At 60.0% G+C, this 23,509-nt stretch overlaps 1 protein-coding gene across 1 annotated transcript; it reads left to right on the forward strand.

Moving 5' to 3' along the window:
- The first annotated feature begins 9,781 nt into the window (after positions 1–9,781).
- SUSD3 (sushi domain containing 3) lies at positions 9,782–22,909 on the forward strand. The gene is made up of 5 exons (XM_046023852.1): positions 9,782–9,901; positions 18,616–18,804; positions 20,503–20,647; positions 21,147–21,305; positions 22,325–22,909. Exons 1-5 carry the CDS (start codon positions 9,814–9,816, stop codon positions 22,518–22,520), a joined length of 777 nt encoding a protein of 258 aa, XP_045879808.1. The 5' UTR covers positions 9,782–9,813; the 3' UTR covers positions 22,521–22,909.
- Positions 22,910–23,509: the final 600 nt, after the last annotated feature.

Here is a 23,509-nt window from a genome sequence, read left to right on the forward strand (position 1 = left end):
CAAAGCCGCTGTGTGAGAATAAAGCTCGTGCAGTAAGCTTTCCCGCTCACCGCTGCCCGCCCACCCGGCCGCTGCCATCTGTAGGGGCTGGCCCGCGCCCTCCACCATGTCCTGCTTTGGCCCTGTCTCCCCACCTCCAGTCGGGCTGGCAGTGTCCCTGGGAGGACCAGGAGGGTCCCCTTCCTGCCAAGGCCAGCACTGCCTGCTGTGATATGGGTCTCCATTCGACAGGGGCTCTGCTGCCCGGTGACTTGTCAGTCCCGGAGAAGTGAATGACACCCCAAACACATCTGCCCCCAAAGGGGCACCAGGAAACTGGTGAGCAGCCCATCCTCTTCAAGAAAAAATAATGGGGTCATTCTCAAGGACCCCCGCTCCCCAGAGCAGGAAGTGCACATGGGCCGCAGCCCAGAGCCCACAACATTCTCCCAAAACCTCACAGAAAGGGGCCATCATCCTCCCCTGCCCAGAGAGGCGTACAGGACAGTTCAGCATGGGAGGGCGTGTCTTCGGGGAATCCCCAGGAGCTCAGTGCAGGGGTCCGCGTCTTTGGGGGGGTCCCAGGGAGCTCGGGGCGGGGGGGGCGTGTCTTCGGCAGGTCCCCGGGAGCTCAGAGTGGGGGGCTGCATCTTCAGGGGGTCCCTGGGAGCTCAAAGCAGGGGTTTGTGTCATGTAAGGTTCTCTCAGTGGCAGATCTCGCCGCACAAGTTGAATGCAAGGAATTTACTTGGGAGACCTCCTAGGAAAACCCCGGTGGGGGGACGGAGAAGGATAGCAAGCCAACACACGTGTCTTCGGTTGATTCATGTCCACCTGGAACCTCAAAATGTGATATTAGTTAAAGTAAGGATAAAGCAGACGGTAACCCCATAACCGGGTCTGTATCAGAAGAGAGGACACTCCGGGACGGCCACGTGACAGCTCGGCGCACCCAAAGGCGAAGGCGGTGGAGAGCCAGACAGGCAGAGCGAGCAGGGTCGCAAGGTGCCCGAGGGCCCTCCCCGCTGCCTCCAGAGGGAGTATGGCCCTGCCCACCCTTGACCCCAGGGTCCCAGCTTCCTGAACCAAGAGAAGATACATTTCTGTTGTTTTGATGAATTTAAGTTCTGTTGTTGGCAACTTTGTGGCAATGTGTCTTCTCCAGCGATCTCGCCCCGACTTTGTGCTAGCAAACACCGGACGGTGGGAGTGGCTGAGGAGCTGGGAACTGGACGAGTTTGGGGCACGGGATGGAAGATGCCTCAATGTCCTCCAAGAGCTTCTCGGTAGAAATAGGGAGAAAGGCTCCTCTGGGGAGGGCGTTGGGGTATTGAGTGTGGCAGAGACTGGCTGAACCACACTCGCGGGTTGAGTGCGAAGGAGATACCGGAAGGGACGAACTTGGAAGGTTAGCTGAGGATATTTCCAAACAAAGCTGCTTGTAAAACCTTGGGGGGGGGGGGGGGTCCCAGGAGGCCAATGGGGGAGGGGCTGTTGGGCAAAAGGAAATCTGCCCAGATTGTTAAATTAGGTCTGAAGGGACACCGGAGGTGCCGTGGGAACCCCTGTTCCTGGAGAAATTGGGGGTGCACCCTCTCAGCCCAGCACTGGGACAGAGGTGGGGACCCCAGGCCAGGTCTGTGAGGGTTCTTATCTGGTGGCGTGGACTCCCTGATGGGGTGCCCAGGGCCCCAGAGAGCAGGGCTGCCGCATGTGCCTAGAGGACAGAGTGTCGGGCCACAAAGGATTATTCTCAGGCCCTGAAGTCTCTGGCTGGTTCTCCTCCAGGCTTCAGACTTGCTTGGGGCCAGCGACTCTGTCCTTCTGTCCATTCTCCTCTGCCTTTTGGAATGGGTTAAGACTCTGAGAGCTGTGAGGATGGGCGGATATATTCTGAACATGAGACCAAAGTGACTTTTAAGGGGATCAGAGGGCAGAGTATGGTGGGTTGATAATGTCCCCCCAAATCCACATCCACCCGAAACATCAGAATGTGCCATAATTTAGAAATAAGATCTTTGTGAATGTAGTTAAGAGAAGGTCCCCATGACGGGTGTCCCTGTAGGAAGAGGGAGAAGATGCCCAAAGGTGGAGGGCAGAGCCAGCACAGCCCACGGACAAGGAACGGCGAGTGCTCTCCGGCAGTCCCAAGCCTGCTAGTCTGTAGCACTTTGCTGCAGTGGCCTCAGGACACTGACACAGGGCCTGGTGTGGAGCCACTCTGGTCTGGAGGTAGCTGGAGCGTGGCCTCTCTCCCCAGCCCCAGGGACATACCAGGGGCTGGCGGCTGCCGTGGCCGGGAGCAGCACGTGGCATGGGGAGTGCAGGCATCTCTGTGCTGGGGTGTCAGGGGCTGGGGGCCAGGCTGGCATGAGGAGACTCTGAGGAGAGGTCAGGGGGCAGGGCGGCTTTGTTAGGACATGGGCCTGTCCATGCCTGAGTATCAGTAACGTCTCCCAGAAGGTGGGAGGAAGGGAGGGAAGAGCCGTGTCAGGTGAGGGGGCAGCGGTCACTCAGATCCCCAGGATGGAGAACATCTGGTGTTCCTGCCGCTTGCCCAGGGACCTCACGTGGACAGGACTGGGGAGCGCTGCGTCCTTGTCTCAGAGCGACCCTGTGTGATGTTGGTGCTGTGTGGCCGCTCCTGTTCCGCTGGAGAGCCCCATGGCACAGCAACCTCGTGGCAGGGGGACCGTCCCTCAGGGCCATCCTGCTCCAGGGGCCAGCAAACCAGGGCACCCAGCACATGGGGGAGCACGGGGGCCCCTGGGAGGGGTTGGCAGGAGGCAGACAGAGACCAGAACATGGCAAGAGCTAGTCCCGTGGTTTCTGTGGGAGGAAGCCGGCAACCATGGGGAGCAGGCCCAGGATTGGCTATTTGAGTAATCTCAGTGGGCTCTGGGCCTGGGGGCTAGTTTAGTTGTCTGGTGCCTGGCCTGGGGTGACTAGGGCAGGTGGACGCCCTCCCCGCCCCCCCCCCCCCCCCCCCCCCCCCGCCACCCGCCCTGCATGGTGGGTGTGGCTCCGCCCGGGCTGGTTTGCAGGTGAGGCAGCCCCCGGGCGTCCTTTACCATCCCCAGGCAGTGCTGAGCCTTGGGAGTCTCTCCAGGGTCAGTGCGGCCCATCCCAGCCTCAGATCACAGAAAATGAAAGACCATAAGGAGGGGCCCCAGGGGAAGCCTCAGGCACTGCGGGGCTTGGCTGAGGAGGTGTGGTGGGCACAGGCGGCTTCTATCCAAAGCACCCCAGCAGCTCCAGGGTCTGAGCTCAAGGTTGCCAATTTCAAAGGCCAAGGTCATTGATGACCTGGGCCGGAGGTCCAGCAGGTGAGTGGAGAGAAAGAACAGACAGGGGATTTGCCTGAGGCATCCCCAGCATTACCCACGTGGGCCAGCAATCCTCCGCGGGCTCTGCAGAGCGCTGGTACCGGCTGCCCTGGGCCTGGCCCGGGCTGTATGTGCAGCCACAGAGAGGAGCTGCATGCGGTCCCCACACTCCTGGTGGAATCTGCTCGTGGTCTCCCCAGCTCAGCCCTGGTCAGCAGGGAGGCTTTCCTGGAGGAGATGGCACCTGTGCTGTGTATGAAAGTGCTGGGTAAGATGGGGAAAAGTCAGTGTCACAGAGGGCTTTCCTCCTGGGCCCTGTGGACCTGGGAGATCATGGAGGCTGGTAGTGAGAGTAGCCAGGTGGCATTCCGTGGTGGGATGGGTTGACGTGAGAGATGGGAAGGGCTGAGCAGGGACTGGTCAGCCTAATCACCCCTTTGAGTCTGGCTTACAGAGGCGGTGGCTGCCTCCTACAGGACCTGGGAGCGTCCAGCCCTCTGAAATCTGCAGCAGCATGCTCGGCATGAAGGATCACCGCACTCAGTTCAACAGGTTGTCCACTGTACAAGGGTCCCAGTGAGCATGTAGCCACACTGAGATCCAGCCTGCGCTCACCATCAGGGCCTTGGCCTTCACCAGCTGGGTGAGCCTCAAAATCCCCTGGCCCTCCCTGAGCCCCACAAAGGAGCTGGGAACAAGGTGATCTCCGGTGGTCTTAGGAGCATGGGGTGCAGGGGATGAGGGAGATACGAGTGCAGCAAAACCCAGGATGGCCACGTGAACTTGGACCCACCCAGGCTGAGAGGGGTCTGAAGAGAAGGAAAATCCATATGCACCATTGGCAGGACCGCAGGCGCTCAAGAGATGACCTGGTCTCTGCTCTCGGGCTTTGCCCACATGCCAGTAGATGGCAGCAGGATAGCCTGAGGCTAGACGGATGGACCGCACATTCCCGTGAAGTCTAGAAGTCCGGGGAAGCTCCTGGGACACGGGAGTGTCCCCTCCAGCACTGACACCAGGCACTGCTCCCCCGGGATCTCCTCTGTGTGCCCCTGCTTGTGCACGTCTGTTCCAGCAGACCTCCGCGGCGTCACACCCGCCTGTGGGGTCTGAATCTGGTGCTACTCTCTGCTCGGGAGCAGGCTGCTGGAGTGCAGGTGGCCGGCAGACACACAAGCAGGGTCTGGGACAAGCTGGCCCAGGGCCCGGACTCCCACGTGGCTCTCAAATTTGCCAAGGATCGTAGCACTGAAAGACAAGGTCTGTCTCCACTCCTGGAACCCGAGCTCTAAGGCTGCTTGAAGAACAGAGTCAAACAGAAGTGAGCCACGCTAGGCTCACAGAAATGGGCGATGTGCACTTCCCGTCTTCTGGGACACGTGCTCCTGGGAGCTAACTCGGGCAGCCTCGGGGAGAGGCATGGAGCCAGAAGGCCCAGCCCTCTGCAGATGGGCCTCGATGGCAGACTCAGGAGCAGAAACGACTGTGGCCCTTGTAAGCAGTATCCCCTGCTTGCAGCAGCAGGATCCAGGAGCCCTGGCCCTCGTGCGCCTCTGCCCGGCCGCAGCGACTGGCCCAGGGACAAATGAGCCCTTGGTCCAGAGCGTCCCTGGGCAGCGGCGTCGGGGTGCTGGGAGGGCAGGACCCAGAACCACAAGGGCCTTTCTCAGAAGTCCTCACCTCCGCCCCTGGGCTGACACTGGGTTTCTCTCTTTTGTAGCTGACTAGGGCAGCCCTTTAGCAAACTGTGTGGCTCAAAAGCCCGAGCCTCAGTTTCTCACCCATAAAGCAAAGACAGTCAAGTGCTCGAGATGGTCACTGGGCAGCATGGCTGTCGGCGTGGAGAGTAAGGGGGTGAGAGCGGGCGCACAGCCCCTTCCCGCTCTGCAGTCTGGAGGACCTGCTTCTGCGGCGATGACACGGAGCCCCTCCTACCAGCCCCAACTGTGGGCCTCCCATGCTGGACATGCTCAGAGGCACCGCACATCCTGTTGTCCGTCAGCCCGGTCGGAGGAGTGCTAGCACACCCGTTGTGCTGGTGGGTAAACAGAGGCACAGAGAGCTGGACAGTCAGTCCCTGGCCCCTGGGCCTTGGCACGAAGGTCTGGGTGAGCAGTGTCGCCAGGGCAGACCCTTCCCTCCAGGCTCCAGTGTTCCCATCAGTGAAATGAGAGCTGTCCCAGCACCTGCTTGGGGCCCGGGCTCCCGGATCTGTCCACTTGGATGGCCTTGGCCAGATTTCCAGGCCCCACGAGGGGCCACCCTATAGGGGCCCCAGAAAGGACTCCTTAGGCCTGGGCCTCCGAAGTGCCTGCAGGAGAGCACTGAGCATTTGCAGGCGTGGCTTGGGGGAGGTGGAGACCAGACTGGAGGCCAGAGAGGGGCAGGGCTCACCCAAGGCCTCCCACCGGGCAACGAGGGGGGCCTGTCCTGGGAGGCCAGCTGGGAGCATGGGGGTCAGGCTCTCACACGTATCTGGTGACTGGGGACTCACTAGGCAGGTGCAGGGCTCAAAGAGGCTTAGCCGGCTCATGAGCGCTAAGCGCCTGGATTGCCCTTGACCCTCCTGTGCACTTGCTACTGCTCCAGTTGCTGGGGAGCCCTGGAGGCTCTGAACACAAGTCTCCGCCCCCAGCAGGGCCCGGAACCCTCTCATTGAGGTGCATGGCCCTGGATGGGGCAGTCCCTTTCCCCGTGCCTCAGTTTGCCTATCTGTAAACAAGGGTTCTCACCCATCTTTTTACAGTGGGACCTGGACCATCTTGTGAATGCATGCAGTCGTTACAGGTCCCTTAGCATTAAATGTTTTACTATTCTCCTGTTCTCGGATTAGATGGATCCACACTTGTTGCAGAAACTTCAGATGACACAAAGAAGAGTGAAGAAGCAGAAAACAGTGGCCTGCAGCCCAGAGGTGGGGAGCAACCCCTCAGGCCATGTCCCTCTCGTGTCCGCTGTGTCCCGTGCCCTGTGCAGGCCTGGCGCCTGGGAGGGGCTGGTGGGATCCTGTCTGTGAATCTACCAGCTGCTTTCACCTTCCAGGGAAGCATGTGGCCCTGAGGCCTGTCTCCTGGCAGGAGGTGGGGAGATGCCTTGCTGCGTCATCCCCGAACTGTCACGGTGAACCTGTGGGGTGGCAGCTCAATGGCACTTGGGGGACCCATCCCCCGCTCCTGAGAGGCCAGGCAAGCTGGCATGTGCAGGCTGCCTGTCAGGGAGGACAGCTGGGCAGTGAGAGCCGGACCCTGGCAGGCAGCGGGCTCCAGGCAGGGGCTCACCTGCGGAAGGGGACCGGGCTGCTGCCTTCCTGTGGGACAGCTGGAGGGCCCAAGTGCACGGAGGGCGCCGTTGTGGGGCAAGTCCTCCCCACACATTCAGCTCATTGGAGCTACAAGTTCATGTTATTTTATTGAAAATTGCTTTAATTAAAAAAAAAAAAAAAAAAGGCCAGCCCACGAGGCCACATTGCTTCCCTAACTCTTAGCATCTTGCAACGAACGTTCTGGACCTGGTCCATTGTCAGAGGTTTTTAGGATGGAAATCTCATGCTTCTGTTGAGTAGGAGCAAAACAATCAGGAATACTTAAAGAAAAACAAAAAACATTTAGCCCTTCTACAGTTATTATCCGATTTGAGGGAAACACACCAATAACCACCCCTGCCCCCCACCGGGCTTATGCACAGGCCCCTGTACCCCAGGCCACCAGTGCCCATGGACACATCAGTCAACCTGGGACAGCCCTTCAGGAAGAGGGACCCCCCCCCAGGGTAGAGCCTCACCATCCCTTTGTTTCTGGCAGCATGTGTGTTGGCCCATTTTACAGAGCAGAACCCTGAGACCGTGGGCCTCAGACCGCTTTCCTCTCCCCCGTTCCTTTCCACAAAGTCATTCATGGCACAAATATTCTAGCATACTGTCTGCTCCCAGCTGTAAACTGAGACAAGGAGCAGGTCATGGGATGGGGGCCAGAGAGGCCAAGGCTTTAATCGGTGCCTTAGGCGTCTGTGCTGGGCTCTTCTTGCCTCTCCAACAGCGGCCCACAAGTTCCTTCCTGGTCTCTTCCACAGGAACGAGGGGAAGCACAGTCCTCTCTGTTTTAGACACAATACTGGCTTTGAGGTCACACACACAGAGATCAGCTTTGTAGGGGCAGGTGAGCAGGGAGGGCTTCCTGGAGGAGGCAGCCAGTGCCCGAGGGCAAAGAGGCACCAGCCAGACCTGGTCCAGGCACTGCTCCCAGCCAGGACATGGAGAGGCAGGGGTTAGGTGGGGGGGGGGGGGGGGGTGCGGTAAATGCAAACTCCCATGGGGCCTGTGTGGCCTCCTCTGTGGCACAACTCCATCGCTGATCATGTCACAGCCTCTGAGGTTTCAGGAGGGTGACACAACATTCTCTGTCCCTCGGATGGGAACATTAAGGCCCAAGGCATGGCAGGAGACCGTCAGAGGTGAAGGGCTGAGATGTTGGGCCCAGGGGGTGGCCCAGGCAGTGGGTCTACCCAAAGCACTTGAGTTGAGCCAAGTGCTTTCCCTCCCAGGCCTCAGTTTCCCTTCCTGCACACAGTTAGTGTTGCTGGACTCTCCAAGAGGCCCCAGAATCAGTAGACAGGGCAGTTCAGCTCGTGGCTCCTATCAGCTGTGGACTCTCTTCCAGAACCAACCCCAAGGCCTCCTGCTGCTTGTAGAGATGGCTTTGGTGGCAAGTGTGTGCCCTGACCCATGATGAGGGACATGGTTTCCCATGGGACATGGCAGAGGTCTTGGGCCACCCTTAGCTGTCTACTGGTACAGAAGGAGGCCAGCACCACATACTTGAACACCCAGAACATGCAACCAAGCCACACACCAAGAAAAATGTCTGTCCCCGACCTTGATACCATCTGCTACAGGCTGAATTGTGTCCACCCACCCCCAAAATTTAAGAGCTGAAGTCCTAACCCCCAGCACCCCAAACATGCTGTGTTTGGAGACAGCGTCTTTCTCTAGGTGACCAAGTTACAGGGAGGTCAAAAGGACTGATGTTACCCCAATAAGATTGGTGTCCCTATAAAAGAGGGGAAATTTGGGCACAGCGACAGAAATGTACAAAGGGACTGCCAGCCACATGAAGTCTGGGATGGTGCTGCCACCAGCCAAGGAAGCTGGAGAGAGGCCTGAGACAGATCCTTCCTAGTGCCTTTGGGTGGGTGGGGGGGCTCTGCTGACACCTGATTTTAGACTTCGGGCCCCCCAGAACCCCGTGAGCACATTGCTATTATCCTGAGCCTCAGTCCACGGCCCCTTGTTACAGCAGCCCCAGAAAACATACACACCCTAAGTGGCCAGGCTCAATTCAGCATTTTGGGGTCCTGAAGGCCATCCCACCTCCCCTCCAGCCCTGTGTGTAAGCCCTGGAGTTGGGCTAGGGGGCATCTGGAAGGGAATTCTGGGCCTCCAGTCCCCTGGCATGGCGTGGAGGAGCCCTGAGGACTCACCTGGCTTCCCAACATGGCAAATGGGAAACACCTGCTTAGTCAAGGGAATCGAAGAAACTCATCCTATGTGGTCCACAGGTCTGAAGTGGGGAGCGGATATTATGAGGCAAAAGCAACTCCCACCCAGGAGAGGGGTGTGCCCCTTACATATTCTACTGGGCTGGGAAAGCAAAGGCGCAGGACAGTCGGGTGGGGGCGGGGAGCTGCTCTGCTGAAATGCTACTCTGTGGTCCCAGGAGAACACTCACCTCTTTGCTGCCACCTGCCAGACCCTTCAGAGCCAGTCCTGTCCACCTGGGCCAACTTCCCAGACTTTCTGAGTCAGCCACCGGACTTTTGGCTGTTCCTCAAGCTTCCAACCTCAGGACCTTTGCATCTGCTGTTCTTGCTGATAAAGAAGCTTCCCCCTTCTCTGCAGGGCGACCAGCCTACTCAGCAGCGGCCTGAACCACCCAGAGCCTCCTCAGATCCTGTGTAGATGTTAGGAGAGCCCACTGGGCGGTCGACGGGGCGGGGCGCGGGGACTGAGCTGGGCGGGGTCTGGGGAGAGGAAGGGGCAGGCCGAAGCTCTGGACCCAGCCCGGTACCACGACCCAAAGTAGTTGAGCTGGAGGGGGAGAGCTGGGAGAGGGCAGTTCCCCCGCATGTGTAGGTGGGGGCACAGCCAGAACCCAGGAATCTGAATGTGTCCCCAGCACCCGGGGTTCCTCAGTGAAGGCCAACAACATCGAGCCCTAGCTAAGAGGGCCTGGCTCATGGTGACACAGATGGGGCAGCCACGTGCCCCTCACGGAGGACACCTGGCCTGGGGGACCGGGGTGTTCGGAGGGGCGGGAGCCGAGGGCAGAGCCCTTGCAAGGCCCTGGAGCGAGACTTCCTGCACAGACAGCTTGGCCCCTTGGGGGTTGGGGCTCCCGCGGGGCCGGCCACGCCCCCAGGCCCGTGGGGAGGGGCCCCTGGAGGGCGTGTCCAGGGCTGCCCCGCCCCCCGAGCTCCGGCCCCGCAGTCCCAGCAGAACGCCGCGGAGGCCGGGATGCCCACGGCAGCCGCGACCCCTCGCCGTAAGGCGAGGCCCCGGGAGCGTGAGGGGGACGAGGAGCCTGCCCCGGGGAGCCGCACAGGTGAGCGCCGGAGCTGCGGGCCGCGAGTGGGGCTCTGCACCCATTTCACGGACAGGGAAGTTGCGAGGCGGGCGGCACGGCGGAGGCGGGGAGGGGGAGCGCACAGCCGTGGGGGCAGGAGCGCACAGCCGGGAGAAGGGGCGCACAGCCGGGTCCGGGACGGCCCCCAGCCCGACCCCCGCCAGAGAACGAGCCTCCCCGACCCGCTCTGCGGGCCGAGCCGGCGCCCCAGCGGAGCCGAAGTCCGGCTGCAGGCGGTCCGAAACCAGGCGGCGGCGCCCAGCAGCCCACCCGCCCAGGTGCGCGCCCTCTCCCGGTGCGGCGCCGGCTCCTGGCCGGCTGCTTACGGGGGAAGTCAGTGAGGCGGACGTGGGGAACCCGCCTCGCTTTGCGGGGAGATGCCGCTGGCTGCCTCCCCGCCCCACTTCACAGGCGGGGAAACTGAGCCTGGAGGGGAGGACGCCTGCCCGAGGTCCCGCGACTGTCGGGCCCGGCGCGAGGTCCGGGGTCTCCGGAAGGAGGGCTGACAGTTGGCTTACTTTGTGATTGATTTCGAGAGTGTTTTGATGAGGCTTCACCGTCGTGCTTGGCTGGGGTGTGGGAACACCTCCGAAGGCCCAGGTTTGAACGCTGGCTTTGCTGCATGACTGCGTCTAAAGCCTAACCCTCCTAGAAGCAGCAGCAGATGTCCCAGAGCCTCCCTTTAGTGCGCGCTGCCCCTCCTCCTTGAGCCCGAGGGTCTCTGCACACCTGTGCCCCAGGCCAGGTGGACCTGTGCCCACACGTGGAAGGTGGACCTGGAGGAGCAGGCTGGCCCAGGTCACACCCCCTGGGGGGCAGCCCATTCAGGCCTAAAACAATGACATCTGCCACGCTGGGGGGGGGGGGCACGGGAAGGCAGGTTCTTCTCAAATGGGGAAACTGAGGCCCAAGGAGGTAAGTTGCCTGCAGAGCAGAGGTGCTCAGCTTTGGGAGTGGGAGCTGAGACCTGCCCATGGCTGGGTGAGGGGCGTTTATTTTCTTTGACCCCCCTCGCACCCCATCCCCTCCTGCATGCGGTGCTTTGCCACTGCTGCTCTGTTCCGCGCGGACCCTGTGGCTTTGTTGCCCCACCCCCGGGGAGGTGGGTGTTGCCCAAGAAGGGGTTTGCACAAGCAGAACTTCTACTGGGATGGAGGCCCTGATGTGTTTGCATACAAAAGACTGCTGAGAACTCTGCCTGGGGCGGCGGCGGCGGGGGGGGGGCAGGGACAGAAGGGTTTCTTCGAGGCCAGTCCCTGCCCTCTGGCCAGCCCAGCCCAACTCCACCCCTGCTTCTTTTTTTATTTTTATTTTTATTTATTTATTTGACAGAGAGAGATCACAAGTAGGCAGAGAGGCAGGCAGGGAGAGAGGAGGAAGTAGGCTCCCTGCTGAGCAGAGAGCCCAATGCGGAGCTCCATCCCAGAACCCTGAGATCATGACCTGAGCCGAAGGCAGAGGCCTTAACCCACTGAGCCACCCAGGCGCCCCTCCACCCCTGCTTCTGATCAGCTACCGCTCAGCCCTCTCCCAGATGTGAGCCTGGGGAGGGGGAGCTCCCAGCCCACAGGAGTCCTTCCCCAGCATTTGGGTTCGGACCCCCCTCCCTCTGACCTGGGATGTGTCTCTCTACCTCTCCCCTCAGTTTCCCCATGTGCTGAGTGGTGGGCATGGTATACCTGCCCCCATGCTTGTGGATGGGCCAGGTGGAGTTGGGGGGCTTGTGTGCCCACCCTGGCCATGGTCCTTCTGCTCCCAGGTAACAGGTCCATCCAGACTCCACCATTCCCCTGCCCCCTGGCCCTGGTCTTTCAAGCTGTGAAGTGGATTCCCTCTTGTTCCGGTGGGGTTGTGAAGGGATGTGTGTGTGGGGCGGGTCTTTTGGAGACACTTTGGCACTCCCTTAAACATAGCAGTTGGGGGTGTCCTGCAGTCGTAAAATGGACACATTGCTCTGCTCTCCTGAGATGAGGCGTTGAAGTCCAGCTGTGTCCTGGGGTCCGCATTCTTCCCGCATCACCCATGTGTGGCTGCTGAAGGGCAGGTGGGCGGGGAGAGGCTGGCTCAGAGCAGGGGCTTAAATGTTTGTGGAGTAGTTGCCTGGGTGCCCAGCCCACCAGGGAGGCCGCCCTTCCACGGCCCACGGCTCCCGCCGGCTCTGGACCTCGTCCCAGAGCAGCTGCAGCAACTCCCTGATGGGAGAGATTGTATAGGACTGCAGGAGGGACACAGGGTTCCAGCCGCCAGAGGTGCCCTCACCCCCGAACCTTCTGGAAGGCCTTGAGGGGCCTGGGAAGGAGCAGCAGGAGGACCCAGGATGGCGAGGGCATGCCCTGGGCGTCGCTCCTGCTGCACAGCTGACCTGCACCCTTTTCATGAAGAAGAGACTGAGGCCCAGGGGGAGCCGTGGAATCCAGATGTGGCCTGTGTTCCCCCCCCAAGGCCAGCTCGGCCTCCTGCCAGGTGTGGGCAGAGCCTCGATGTTCTCCCCTGAAAGGGCTGGAGTCAGCCTGGTTCTGCTCTGGAAGGCACTGTGTATTCCGCTGGTGTGAGGTCACCTGCCAGCGGCCAGGGGAGTGCCTGGATGATCTAGTCTCCACAGTGGCCAACGTCCAGGCCCGCCCCCCCCCATGGGGAAAGGAGACCCACTCTGAGAGGGCGGGTGTCTTGCCTGAGGACACAAACCAGGACTATGGGCCTCCCACGTGTGGCTGTCCCTCCTGCTGGGATCGTGGGGGTCCCACCCCCCATAGAACACCTGTGTGTGTGCAGGTCACCCTTTTAAACTCTCCTCCTGGGGTCTCCCTTTCCATTTAAGGGAAACAGACTCAGCAAGAAGCAAGTCCCACGTGGCAGAGAGACCCAGGCCCTTGGTGGGCTAGCCCTGAAGCTGGCCTCCCTATCTCCCGTGATCCTTTGGCAGAAAGGGGGTAGGTAACTTATTTACCTGGGCCCCCTGTGGGTGAGGTCAGGGTTTGAGGGCAGCTGGGTCTCCAGGAAGAAGGATGAGAGGGGTCGGCCTATGGTCCAAGGTTCCAGATAAAAGATTAACAAGAGAGGCTTGTTCTCTCCCCCCGCGCCCCCCCCCCCACCCCCGCAGCCTGCGGGCTGGGCTGGGGAAGCGCCGAGGTCAGGCCCTGCTCCCCTCCGTGTGTGAGGGCGTCAGGGGGTGAGGAGGTGGGCAGTCCAGCGCAGGTCTGTCCTTTCCTGTCCAGGGAGCCCACAGGTTTGGTTTGGGTTTGTGTCTTCTTTGCATCAAATCCATTTGCTGTGTTTTTCCTCCTTTAAGATGTATTTGAACGTAGCGGAAAAGAGAGAGGGTCATAAAGGGCCTGAGGAGCGAGGCGGCAAAGGCCGAGGGCTGCGGCTTCCAGGTGGAGGGCCAGCCTGGCCGGCGAGGTGTCTGTGTGGGTTTTCAGCAGGGATGGGAAAAGATGGGATTTGCCTCTTAGACATCAAGGGAGGGGCTGTTGGTGGGCTAGTGAAAGGGTGGGGGGGGGTCCTGGGGGTCTCCGGACTGGGCAGAGGCTGGGTTTGCAGATGCGGTGGCTGGAGCCAGCTGGCCCAGCTGCTAGGCCTTGGTGACTCCTCAGGATGTGTTGGGGGGTCGGGGGGGCTGAGGTAGGTAGGTGTTTCAAATCCCCAGTAGCCCTTTGGCACCGTGCCGCCTCCCTGCTCTGGCCTGGCTGTGTGTCACCAGTGGAAAGGTCTTGTGGGGACCCTGCCAGTGGACACCTGGGGTGCTGGGGGACACGGTGGACCTCAGCTTCCTCTTCTGGCAAATGGGCTCAGCCAGGGAAGGGATGCAGGAGAGCCCGTAGGAGCCTGGGGCTGGGAGGTTGGCTTGGTTACCTCGGCCTGGAGGGTCAGAAGAGGCATTGCCCCCTCCCAGGGGAAAGTGTTATAAGTGAGCTCCAGGCATGACTCTAAGGTTTCCATGGGGTGGTCCTCGCCATGACCCTGGGGGCAGGGCACCCTGTTTCGCAGATGGGGACATGGAGTCTGAGCAAGGACCTGGGTCTGGGAGACGGTGGAGCAGAGTCTGACCCCATGGAGGGGGCCTGAGGTTTGGGGGCTGGGGTCTTCCCCACAGGGCAGGACCACCCTCCTGCTTGTCCGCATCCCGTCCAGGCTCTGAGATCACGGAGGCCTGAGCGCCCAGCCTGGCCCCCTCTGCAGGGTGAGCTGTGGGCAGGGCTCCTGGCCCTCCCCTCACTCACCAGGATTATTTCCTCAGGCCTGGGTTTTTAAGTGTTCAAGCTGCACACTCGTGCTGTGACACAACTCCCGGCCCCTGACGGGTCTGAGCTCCGCTCGCTGCTGGGAAATGGCAGAGTCTGAGGCCCCAGGGCTGGGGCGGGCGCCAGGCCTCTCCCGGAGCCCTGCTGCGTGTTCACAGGGTGAGCCCCCACATCCTTTTCCCCCATCTTGCGTTGCGGGTGCGCCATGGAGAGCCTGCAGGTCAGCGCCACCCCCGCACTCTCCCACCCTCACTGCTGGGAGCACTTGGGGAGGAGCGTTGCCGGATGGTGAAAGCTAGGTTGGGCCCCCAGGCCCCCGGAACTGGCCACAGCTCAGGATGTGACTGTTGGCAGCGGGCCCTGCCCCCACGCTGTGCACACGCCAGGGCGCACTGTGTCCCAATGATAGTGGTGGTTTCCCTGTTGGGGCCTTGTTGTCTGGGGCAGGCCCCCTGCCCAGCCAGCTGCCACACTGACAGGTAGGTCCCAGGCCCAGAACCTGTCCCAGGCCCAGAGCGGCAGAGTGACAGGGTCTCCCAGCTGGTGGGGTGGGGGAGTGCGCTGCAGAACAGCCTTGCTGCCTTGATTCCTAGGGCCCGAAGTGCAGCCAGGCAGAGCCCCAGGGGTAGGGGTCTAGAGGGCCACCTGGTTACATGCAGCCATGTGGCGTGCTGGGGGCGCTCTCCCTGGGTCTTAAGTTATCACAGACATACTCACAGAGTTGAAGGGATTTGTTACCATGCCTTCTAGCCTGACCCTGACCCTGGACCTTTCACTGGTGGCTCCATCCTGGGTTTTATGTGGCGTGCTGGGGGCGCTCTCCCTGGGTCTTAAGTTATCACAGACATACTCACAGAGTTGAAGGGATTTGTTACCATGCCTTCTAGCCTGACCCTGACCCTGGACCTTTCACTGGTGGCTCCATCCTGGGTTTTCTTGAGAAAGTTCTAGCTGTACAGACTGGGTGCTGGTGTGGGGGGCAGGGCAGACCAGGGCGAGCACCCCCGGAACTCAGCTGCCTCCCCTCCCCGAGGGCCAGAGCCTTGCAGGGCGGTATCAAGGAAGCCACTGAGCACAGAAGAATGCAGAAGTGACAGGTCTAAATCAGGGACTGGGAAGTGTTGGCTTCAGGGTGACCACATGGCCGGTCTCTGGCCTGTCTACCCTTCCCAAACCCCCCTGCCCAGAAGGACCTCATGAGTCCAGGTCCGCGGTCCTGGTGGAGGTCCCAGGCTTGGGCCTTCTTCCGTCCATTCATGAATGCACGGTCGGCTGTCGAGGGAGAGGTTGGTCAGTTCAGAGCTCACTCCGGAGTCTGGGTGTGCGTCCCACTGGGCACCCCACAAGGTGGGTGCTGGGTCAGCGCCCTTCCACCCCCCACCCATCTTGGTAGGCTAGTCATTTTAACGTTGACCCTGCCAGCAGCCCCAAAACAATGCCTCACGTTTCAAATGTGCATTTCTTTGATTGACAGAAGTCTTTTCCTGAAGTTGTTTGGAGCTTTATTGAGAGATAATTCATATACAATGTGATTCACTCTTTGAAGTATATCGTATTTAACATGTCCGGCAGATCCGGGCAGCCCTCCCCACGGTCTGCCCCAGGACATTTTCATCACCCCAGAAAGAAGCCACGCGTGCCGCAGCAGTGTCTCTCCCGCCCCGGCTGATCCACTCTCTGCCTGAGGATTGGCCTCCTGCGGGAGGTTCATGGAAATGCAGTCCAACCACGTGAGGTTTTGTGGCCGACCGGGCCACACGGTGGGTCAGCTCCTCTGTGCTTTGGTATTCCGTGTGTGGCTTGTCCTGTGTGCCATTTATCCGTTCATCAGCGGGTGGGCGGGAGGGCAGTTTCTAGGTTCCAGCTGTTGTGAATAGTGCTGCTGGGAACGTGTGTGTACAGGTCTGTGTGGATGTGTTTTCCTCTCCCCGTTCTGTGGCTGAGCGGGGTGTGGCGGCATCACACACCGACTGTCTATGTGTGTGCTGGGCCCTGCTAGGGCCACTTCCCGCCTGCCACGCGGGGCTCGGGTTCCCACACCCCTGGTATACCTGTCCCGCTCTGTCTCAGGGACAGACGCTTGTGGAGGAGAAGCAGCACCTCCCTGATCTGAGCAGCACTTTCCTGAAGGTGAAGGACACCGAGCATCTTGTCATAGGCCACTGGTGCATCTGTAGAGAAATGTCCGATCCTTCACCAACTTCTAAATTCAGGTCCCTTCTGTAATTCAGTATAATAATTTCTGCAGGGGGGGCGCCTGGGTGGCTCAGTGGATTGAGCCGCTGCCTTCGGCTCAGGTCGTGATCTCGGGGTCCTGGGATCGAGCCCCGCATTGGGCTCTCTGCTCCGCGGGGAGCCTGCTTCCTCCTCTCTCTCTGCCTGCCTCTCTGCCTACTTGTGATCTCTGTCTGTCAAATAAATAAATAAAATCTTAAAAAAAAAAAAAAAAAAAAAAATTTCTGCAGGGCACCTGGGTGACTCAGTCAGTGAAGTATCTGCCTTCAGTTCGGGTCATCTTGGGGTCCTGGGATCGAGCTGCTCATCAGGCTCCTTGCTCAGCGGGGAGTCTGCTGCTCCCTCTGCCCGCAGGTGAATAGTGTCGTCAGGCACCGGTTGCTGGAACACTGTTCTTGTCCCACTGAATCGTCCTGACACCCTTGTCAAAACTCGCTTCATTGGGAATACGAGTTTATTTCTGGGCTCTCAGCTCTGCGCCACTGACCTCGATGTCTGTCCCTTTGTCACCGTAGCTTTGTGGAAACTTTTGAAAGTGTGAGTCCTCCAACTTGTTCTTTTTCGAGATCATTTTTGTGTGGGCTGCTGGGTCTTCTGCAATTCCTTACGAGTTTGGGACCAGCAGCTGGGACTCTGGGACAGGCTGCGTGTGCAGATGAGCGGAGGCGAGCGTCCGTCCCCCTGGAGTCCGTCTCCCTGTCCGCAGGCATGGGTGGCTTCCCTTCATTCAGGAACTTTATTTCCACCAGCAGTGTCTTAGAGTTTTCATGGTTTAAGTTTTGCCCTTATTTTGTTCAGTTTGTCCTACAAAAGAGAGCGGGATTGCCGTCTCCGTCTCTCTTCCAGGCTGTTCCCAGCTGCTGTGCTGAAATATGGCAGATTTCCGTGTGTCGGTCTTGTCTCCTGTGGCCCCCTGGGAATTCTTATTTGTTTCTGTAGGTTTTTACTAGATTCCTGGGGGTTTTTCTAGATCCAAGATCATGTCATCGGATGCAGAAGTTTTGCTTTTTCCTTTCTGACATGAATGTCTTGTATTTAATTTTTTTAACTGATTGCTCTACCCCTGGTTTTTGAGATATTTGTTTTTCTTTTCTGCTTGACCCCTACTTCTCTGTTGTGACTCTGGGCGCTGTTGTTGATAGGTAAGGGTGGTCTGTAGGGAGAAACCCCTCCTGCTATGCCGAGTGTTACTTCTGGGCCCCTCCCCATGGCGTCAGCCCCCTCTGCGAGATCGGCGTCCCCGCGGGAAAGGGGGGATGAGGATTCCTCCCTGCTCTCCTCTGGCATGGCTGTGGGTGCTGAACTGGGCTGGGAGCGAGGGTCCTTCTTTTTTTTTAGGGATGTGAGAGTCCTTCTTGACTGGAACATTCTATCAGAGTTGTGATGCTGGTGGCAGCGGGGACACTGGTGATGGTCATGTGCACACAGGAAGGCCAAGCACTGTCCAGCCTTGTCATGCCTCAGTTTCCCCACCTGTGAGGGAGTGATGGACTGCCCTGCTCATGGGAGCGAAGCACCCATTAGATGCCCAGGGTGTCTTAGCTGATCCGGGAGTGAGCCCCCCCCCCCACAAAGTGCACAAAGCCTAAGGGCCCCTGGCTCACCTTCTCCCTCACATTGCAGCCGTGGGGCCCCCCCAGGTTCTCAGTGGGGCCGAGCACTTGCAGCCTGGCGGAGCACAGTCACGGGTGCTGACTCCACGTGGTTGATATTCAGGTATAACTTCAGACTCTCCCCAAAACCTCACCGCTGCTGCTGCTTACCGCTTCCTGGGGACCGAAGCCCCACTGATCACACCAACAGCCGCTAGACACGTGGCTTGTGTGTTAGGTGTGTTACGTGCTGTGGTCCTACAGTAAAGGGAGCTGGAGAGAAGCAGACGTCGTTGGGAAAGTCGCAGGTAAGGGAACTACACAGACAGTTCTGTCCTGTGATAAGTCCAGCATCAGTGGACCCGAGCCGTTCAAACCACGTTCAGGGGTCGCCTGAATTTGCCTTTATGGTCTTCCGACACAAAGTTATGTTTTCAACACCGTGGTCCTTGGAGTCTCCAGAGTTCACTTACTGTGGGACCCGCTCTGCCTTTATCTGTGGCCACCGGCCGGATGGCCGCCACGCGTGGTAGCCTGGGCCGTGACAGTTCTCCAGAGTGTCCCGTGGCTAGTGGGGCTTCCGCCAGCATGGTTCTCACACCATCTCTCCTCTTTTCTTCCCTAGGCGTGTGCACACGTGTGCAGCCACCACCGAGGGGCACCCTCCAAGTCCTCCGTGGCAACGGCACTTCCGTGGGGACCGTCATTGTGTTCCACTGCCCCTCAGGCCACCAGATGGTTGGGTCTGGCCTCCTCACCTGTGCCTGGAAGGGGAGTGTTGCCGAGTGGTCTTCAGTGACCCCTGTGTGCAAATGTGAGTCCCACTCCCCTGAAGCCACCCCCTGACTCAGCACCTGTGGGGGGTGAGGGGCTTCCAATCCACGGCGGGGGTGCTGTGGATACGGGTCAGCGAGGGGCCTCTGTGTAGGGTCTACTCCTGGTGCTGGCAGCTCAACAGCCCACATGGGGCTCCATGTCTTCGTTTGCACTCCAGGCCCAGCAGTGGGGCCCCGGCTCTGCCCCTGAGGTGGCCGCTCACCTCCGAGAGGTCACTTGTACGTTGGAACTAGCGCTCTGTCGTCTTTGAAGCGGGCAGCTACGTTTGTTCATTCATTCGGCCTCTTGTGCATGCACATGGCCGATCGCACTAGGAGGGTGCCACGGATCCTCGCACTGGGGGCACTGATGTTCCCAGTTGGGAGAAGAGACAGCTTTCCAGTTTTTGAGTTGTATTTGTTGTACAGGGTGTTAATAGCACCCAGCACAGCATTTCCCAAAGTGCAGTCATTGTTGTGTTGATGTATGTGCATGGGAGAGGGCTCCGTGGTCAACACAGATGGGAAAATGCAGGAGTCACAGGCTGCAGCACTTCTCAGAGCCTTTAAAATGCTTCTGTGCCGGATGAATGTCTGAGAAGGAGGGCGCCTGTCAGATTAGACTCCAGGAGACAGGACACCCAAGAGAACAGGTTCACCAAGCTTTCTCTTGCCCATGGCCCTCAGGAAGGGCATCTCCTGTGGCGCCCCCTGTAACAGGGACCCAGGCCTCTCTGGGCTGCGGCTCGGGGACATGGCCCGGGATGGGAGCACCTGTTCCTGTCAGGCAGGGCAAGGAAGCCCTCAGACAATGCTGCCCACCCTTCTCCTCACCCCAGTGAGCGGAATGTGGACATGTAACTGCAGGGGAGGCCGGGAGAGGTACTCGGTGTGGGTGGCCCATGTTCGGTTAGGGCAGGAGACGGGGATGGAGTATGAGCAGTGTCTGACGAGGGAGGATATGCAGTATCGCTCACACTAAAACCCCAGGCCTTGTTTTCCCAGAACACCCTTTATAACGAAATAGAACCACTTCATGGCACATAGCTGGTCACATGGCTATTAAGTGGCAAAGGCCCTTTGACCCTGAGCACAGCAATTTTTCTTGCTTTTTTGAGTCCTTCCAGAAAGTGACAGCCCATAGGCCCCTGGAGGGTTGTGCTGGCTTGCAACCTTGTGGAAGCAGGCCATGGACTGTATGTGGGCATCTGGGGCCCAGGCTGCACTGACCTCACTGTCAGAGCTGTTCCCAGCGTGCCACTCGGAACTCCTACACACCCTCAAAAACCCTGCCCAGATACCCCTTTCTTTTCTTTTCTTTGCTTTTTTTTTTAAGATTATTTATTTATTTATTTATTTGACAGAGAAGAGACACAGCGAGAGAGGGAACACAAGTAGGGGGAGTGGGAGAGGGAGAAGCAGGCCTCCCGCTGAGCAGGGAGCCCGGCGCGGGGCTTGATCCCAGCACCCTGGGATCATGACCTGAGACGAAGGCAGACACTGAACAACTGAGCCACCCAGGCGCCCCAAGACACCCTTTTCTTAGACGGCAGTGTTCCCTGATAGTCCCGCTCAGACAACATTCTGCACAGAACTTGGCCCCAGCCACCAGCACCTCCCTGCTCCCCACCCATGGAGCAGAGCTTGCCGAGAGCCTGGGCGAGCCCCGCGCAGGAAGTAGCCTTGTCTCCCTGCAGCGGTGCCGCCGTACGAGACCTTCGGCTTCAAGGTGGCCGTGATCGCCTCCACCGTCAGCTGTGCTATCATCCTGCTCATGTCCGTGGCCTTCCTCACCTGCTGCCTCGTGCGGTGCATGAAGAGGAGTGAGCAGCCCTCCCACAGGTACGCTGGCCCCCGTAGCCCCCGGCCCTCCCTGCTGCCAGAGGGCTCTTCACGGGCCCCTGCCGCCTGTGCCGGGGCCTCCTGCAGGTATGTGGGGCCGCTGGGGCAGCCCTGACTCCTCAGGGAGCCAAGCAGCAGAGCATGGCCCCACGGCAGTGGGGGGCGCGGCATCCCGTGTACACGGGGCTGGGCTGGGTGTCCCTTAGGCAGGGCTGGCTCACGCTCCACTGTGCTGGGTGAGCAGGGCTGACCGGTGATGGGGAGTTTCGGCGGGCGGCCAGACGCTGGGCCACGGCACCTTCACCGTACTGTAGCTGTGCCTGTGTGTTTCGTATAAAATACGTACAGTGTGCGAGCTGCCACCTTGACCCTCTGCAGGGCTGCGGCTCAGGGCTCAGTGTGAGCGGCCCTTGGCACCCTCCGGCCCTAGAGCTTCCGGCCGCGGCGGCTGTCTCGCCGAGGTCTGGCGTCCTGAGCGTCCTTCCCCATCTCTCCCCAGGGCGACCCAGCTGTGGCTCCAGCTGAGAGCCGGGGACCTGGAGACAGTGCCGCCCGCCTACCTGGGCCTCAAGGGCGTGAACAACAGCAACAGCGGTGGCGGCGGCGGGGGGCCCGCAGGCCGTCCTGGCCAGGCCCACGACAACTACAGTTTCACCACGTGCGCATGGGGGGTGGTGAGGGGGGCACCGGGGTGAGGCGGGGCCCCGGCTCAGTCATAATACCACCACCCCACACGCTGCCCAGGCTTACCTGGACCTCAACTCCCACCCCTGCGCCAGTGGTCGGCCGTCCTTCTCACCCTGGGTCCAGACCCTGTGCCTGATGCCTTTCTCCTGGGAATTCAGACCTGCAGGGACATAAGCTCCCTTCCCGAGGCCCCAGCAGGACTCCCTGTGTCTCCCGTCCTGTCTCTCATCCTTCCTACACGCGTGCATGTGCTTTGTGAGCCGTCACAAGGATGTCCTCTTACACCCCATTCTCTGACTCGGGGAGTCCCGTCGAGGCTGCACGTGGACTGCAGAGAAAGCACCTCCTAGTGTCGCTAGCTTTAAGGGCATGCCGCCTTACCCCGACGACAAGTGGCACCTGAGGCTGGGTTCCGGGCACCCTAAGTGGGATGGCCATTGCCATGTGCGGGCCCTGGGCCTGTGGCCCCACAGAGATGGAATCCTGGGCCACCAGGCTTCTGCACAGCCACATTCGGGCTGCGTCTCCACGAGGGGCCCCATGGTGGCACGGGTGCGGGTCACAGACACGGGTTGGGCGGGCATCCCGTGGGCATGTGGGCTGCAGTCTCTACGAGGAACCACTCTGCCGTCTCCACGACCTCTGACCCAAGGCCTCAGGGTCCAGGGACGTTCCAGCCGGAATCAGTTACTGTCCTGGGATGACAGAACGGCCCCTAGGGTTTATGTACACTCTGAATGATGCCCTTCCTCAGCACCACCCCCAAGTAGCCCCTTCCCACCCTTGGAAGGTGGGCACGCTGCTGCTTGGGTCACGTACAGGTGAGGGGTCTGAGGCCCAGGCAGGGGCACCAGTGGGGGGACCTCCTCAGGCTTAGGGCAGTTCTGAGTCTGCCTGAGCCTACGGAAGGCCAGGCCCCAGGGGCCTGTCATGGGGGCAGGGTGACACAGGTCCCCACCCTTCCCCAAGCCTTGCCTCTTTTTCCTGCAGGGACCTAGGTGAGGGTACCAGAGAGATGGCTGGCATGGCTCGTGGCGCAGACAAGGACCCCTGGACCACCAGTTGTCCTCCAAGCTCACCCTGTGCCCAGGTGATGGTGCACGCGGCCGACCTGGGGCGCACCCCGCCTGCCCCCTGGCCCACTGCAGGAGTGTCCAGACAGCACATGGCCTACGTCCCAGGGTGACTGAGGCAGAGTCTGGAGCCTGCCCTTCACATGGGAGGACCAGGGACACCCCACCACCCAGCCACCTACGTCTCAGCCTGTGTCCAGCTTGCGATGGGTCAGTGAAACCAGCTTCTGGGGTTAGGGATCCCTCATGGAACTGAGCTGAGGACTCCAGAGCGGTGTCCTGTGCTAGGGCAGCTTTTACAGACGGGTGTCTATGGAGCCACCACAGAGTTTCCAGAACCAGATGCAGCCTCCCCACCCAGCTGGCTTCTTTAAAGAGCCTGGGAGATATTTTAAGCAAATCTCGTTTTGCATGGGGTGAGGGAGAGGGAGCAGACACTGAGCTGGGGCACTGTAGCCATGAGGGGAAAGGGGTGTGAAATAAACAGTTCAAACGCTGGAGAAACAAAGGTAATAATCGCTGTCTCGATTTTCAGTCTCTCTCAAAAGACATCAAGCAGGTTTTACTCAAGGTGTAAAACTACTCCCTCATCACTCCTGCTCCGTGCTCTGGGCTTGGGGGGCTGTGCTGGGCAGCATGGTCAGCCGCTGGTTGGCACCGGGCCACGTGGAGGCTGGCTGGCTCACACATCTGGGCACTGCAGCTGTCAGCAGAGACCTCACTGGTGGCGGCTGTCTCGCGTGGCCTGGGTCTCCTTGCACCCTGGTGGCTGGTGTCCATGATGAGTCCTGAGTGCAAGCCTTGCCTTTCAGGGGCCTGGGAAGCCATGCCAGCTCACGGCCGCTGCATCCCACCCAACAAGGAGGGCAGTGGGGCTCCCCTTCTGCGTGGGAGGAGGACCAGGCAGGGGTGGACGCCTTTAAAGCCATCCTGGTCCCCTAACCCACGGCTGTCGCAGCAGGTGTCAGAACACCCTTCCTATTTAAGGCTGAACCCACCGTGTATCCATGCCACATCTGTATGTCCTTCCATCGGGGGACACTTCCATCTGGACACTGGATGGCTTCTGCCTCTCAGCGGCTGTGAACATGGGTGTGCAGAT

Source organism: Meles meles, chromosome 11 (genome assembly GCF_922984935.1).
Source record: "Meles meles chromosome 11, mMelMel3.1 paternal haplotype, whole genome shotgun sequence".
NCBI lineage: Eukaryota > Metazoa > Chordata > Mammalia > Carnivora > Mustelidae > Meles > Meles meles.

What these genes read in the sequence shown, in the direction of transcription:
- SUSD3 (XM_046023852.1), top strand. Translation starts at nt 9,814, where the DNA reads ATGCCCACGGCAGCCGCGACCCCTCGCCGTAAGGCGAGGCCCCGGGAG. An exon ending in TGCCCCGGGGAGCCGCACAG is followed by an intron (nt 9,902 to 18,615) that starts GTGAGCGCCGGA and finishes TTTCTTCCCTAG; the next exon opens with GCGTGTGCACACGTGTGCAG. An exon ending in AGTGAGCAGCCCTCCCACAG is followed by an intron (nt 20,648 to 21,146) that starts GTACGCTGGCCC and finishes ATCTCTCCCCAG; the next exon opens with GGCGACCCAGCTGTGGCTCC.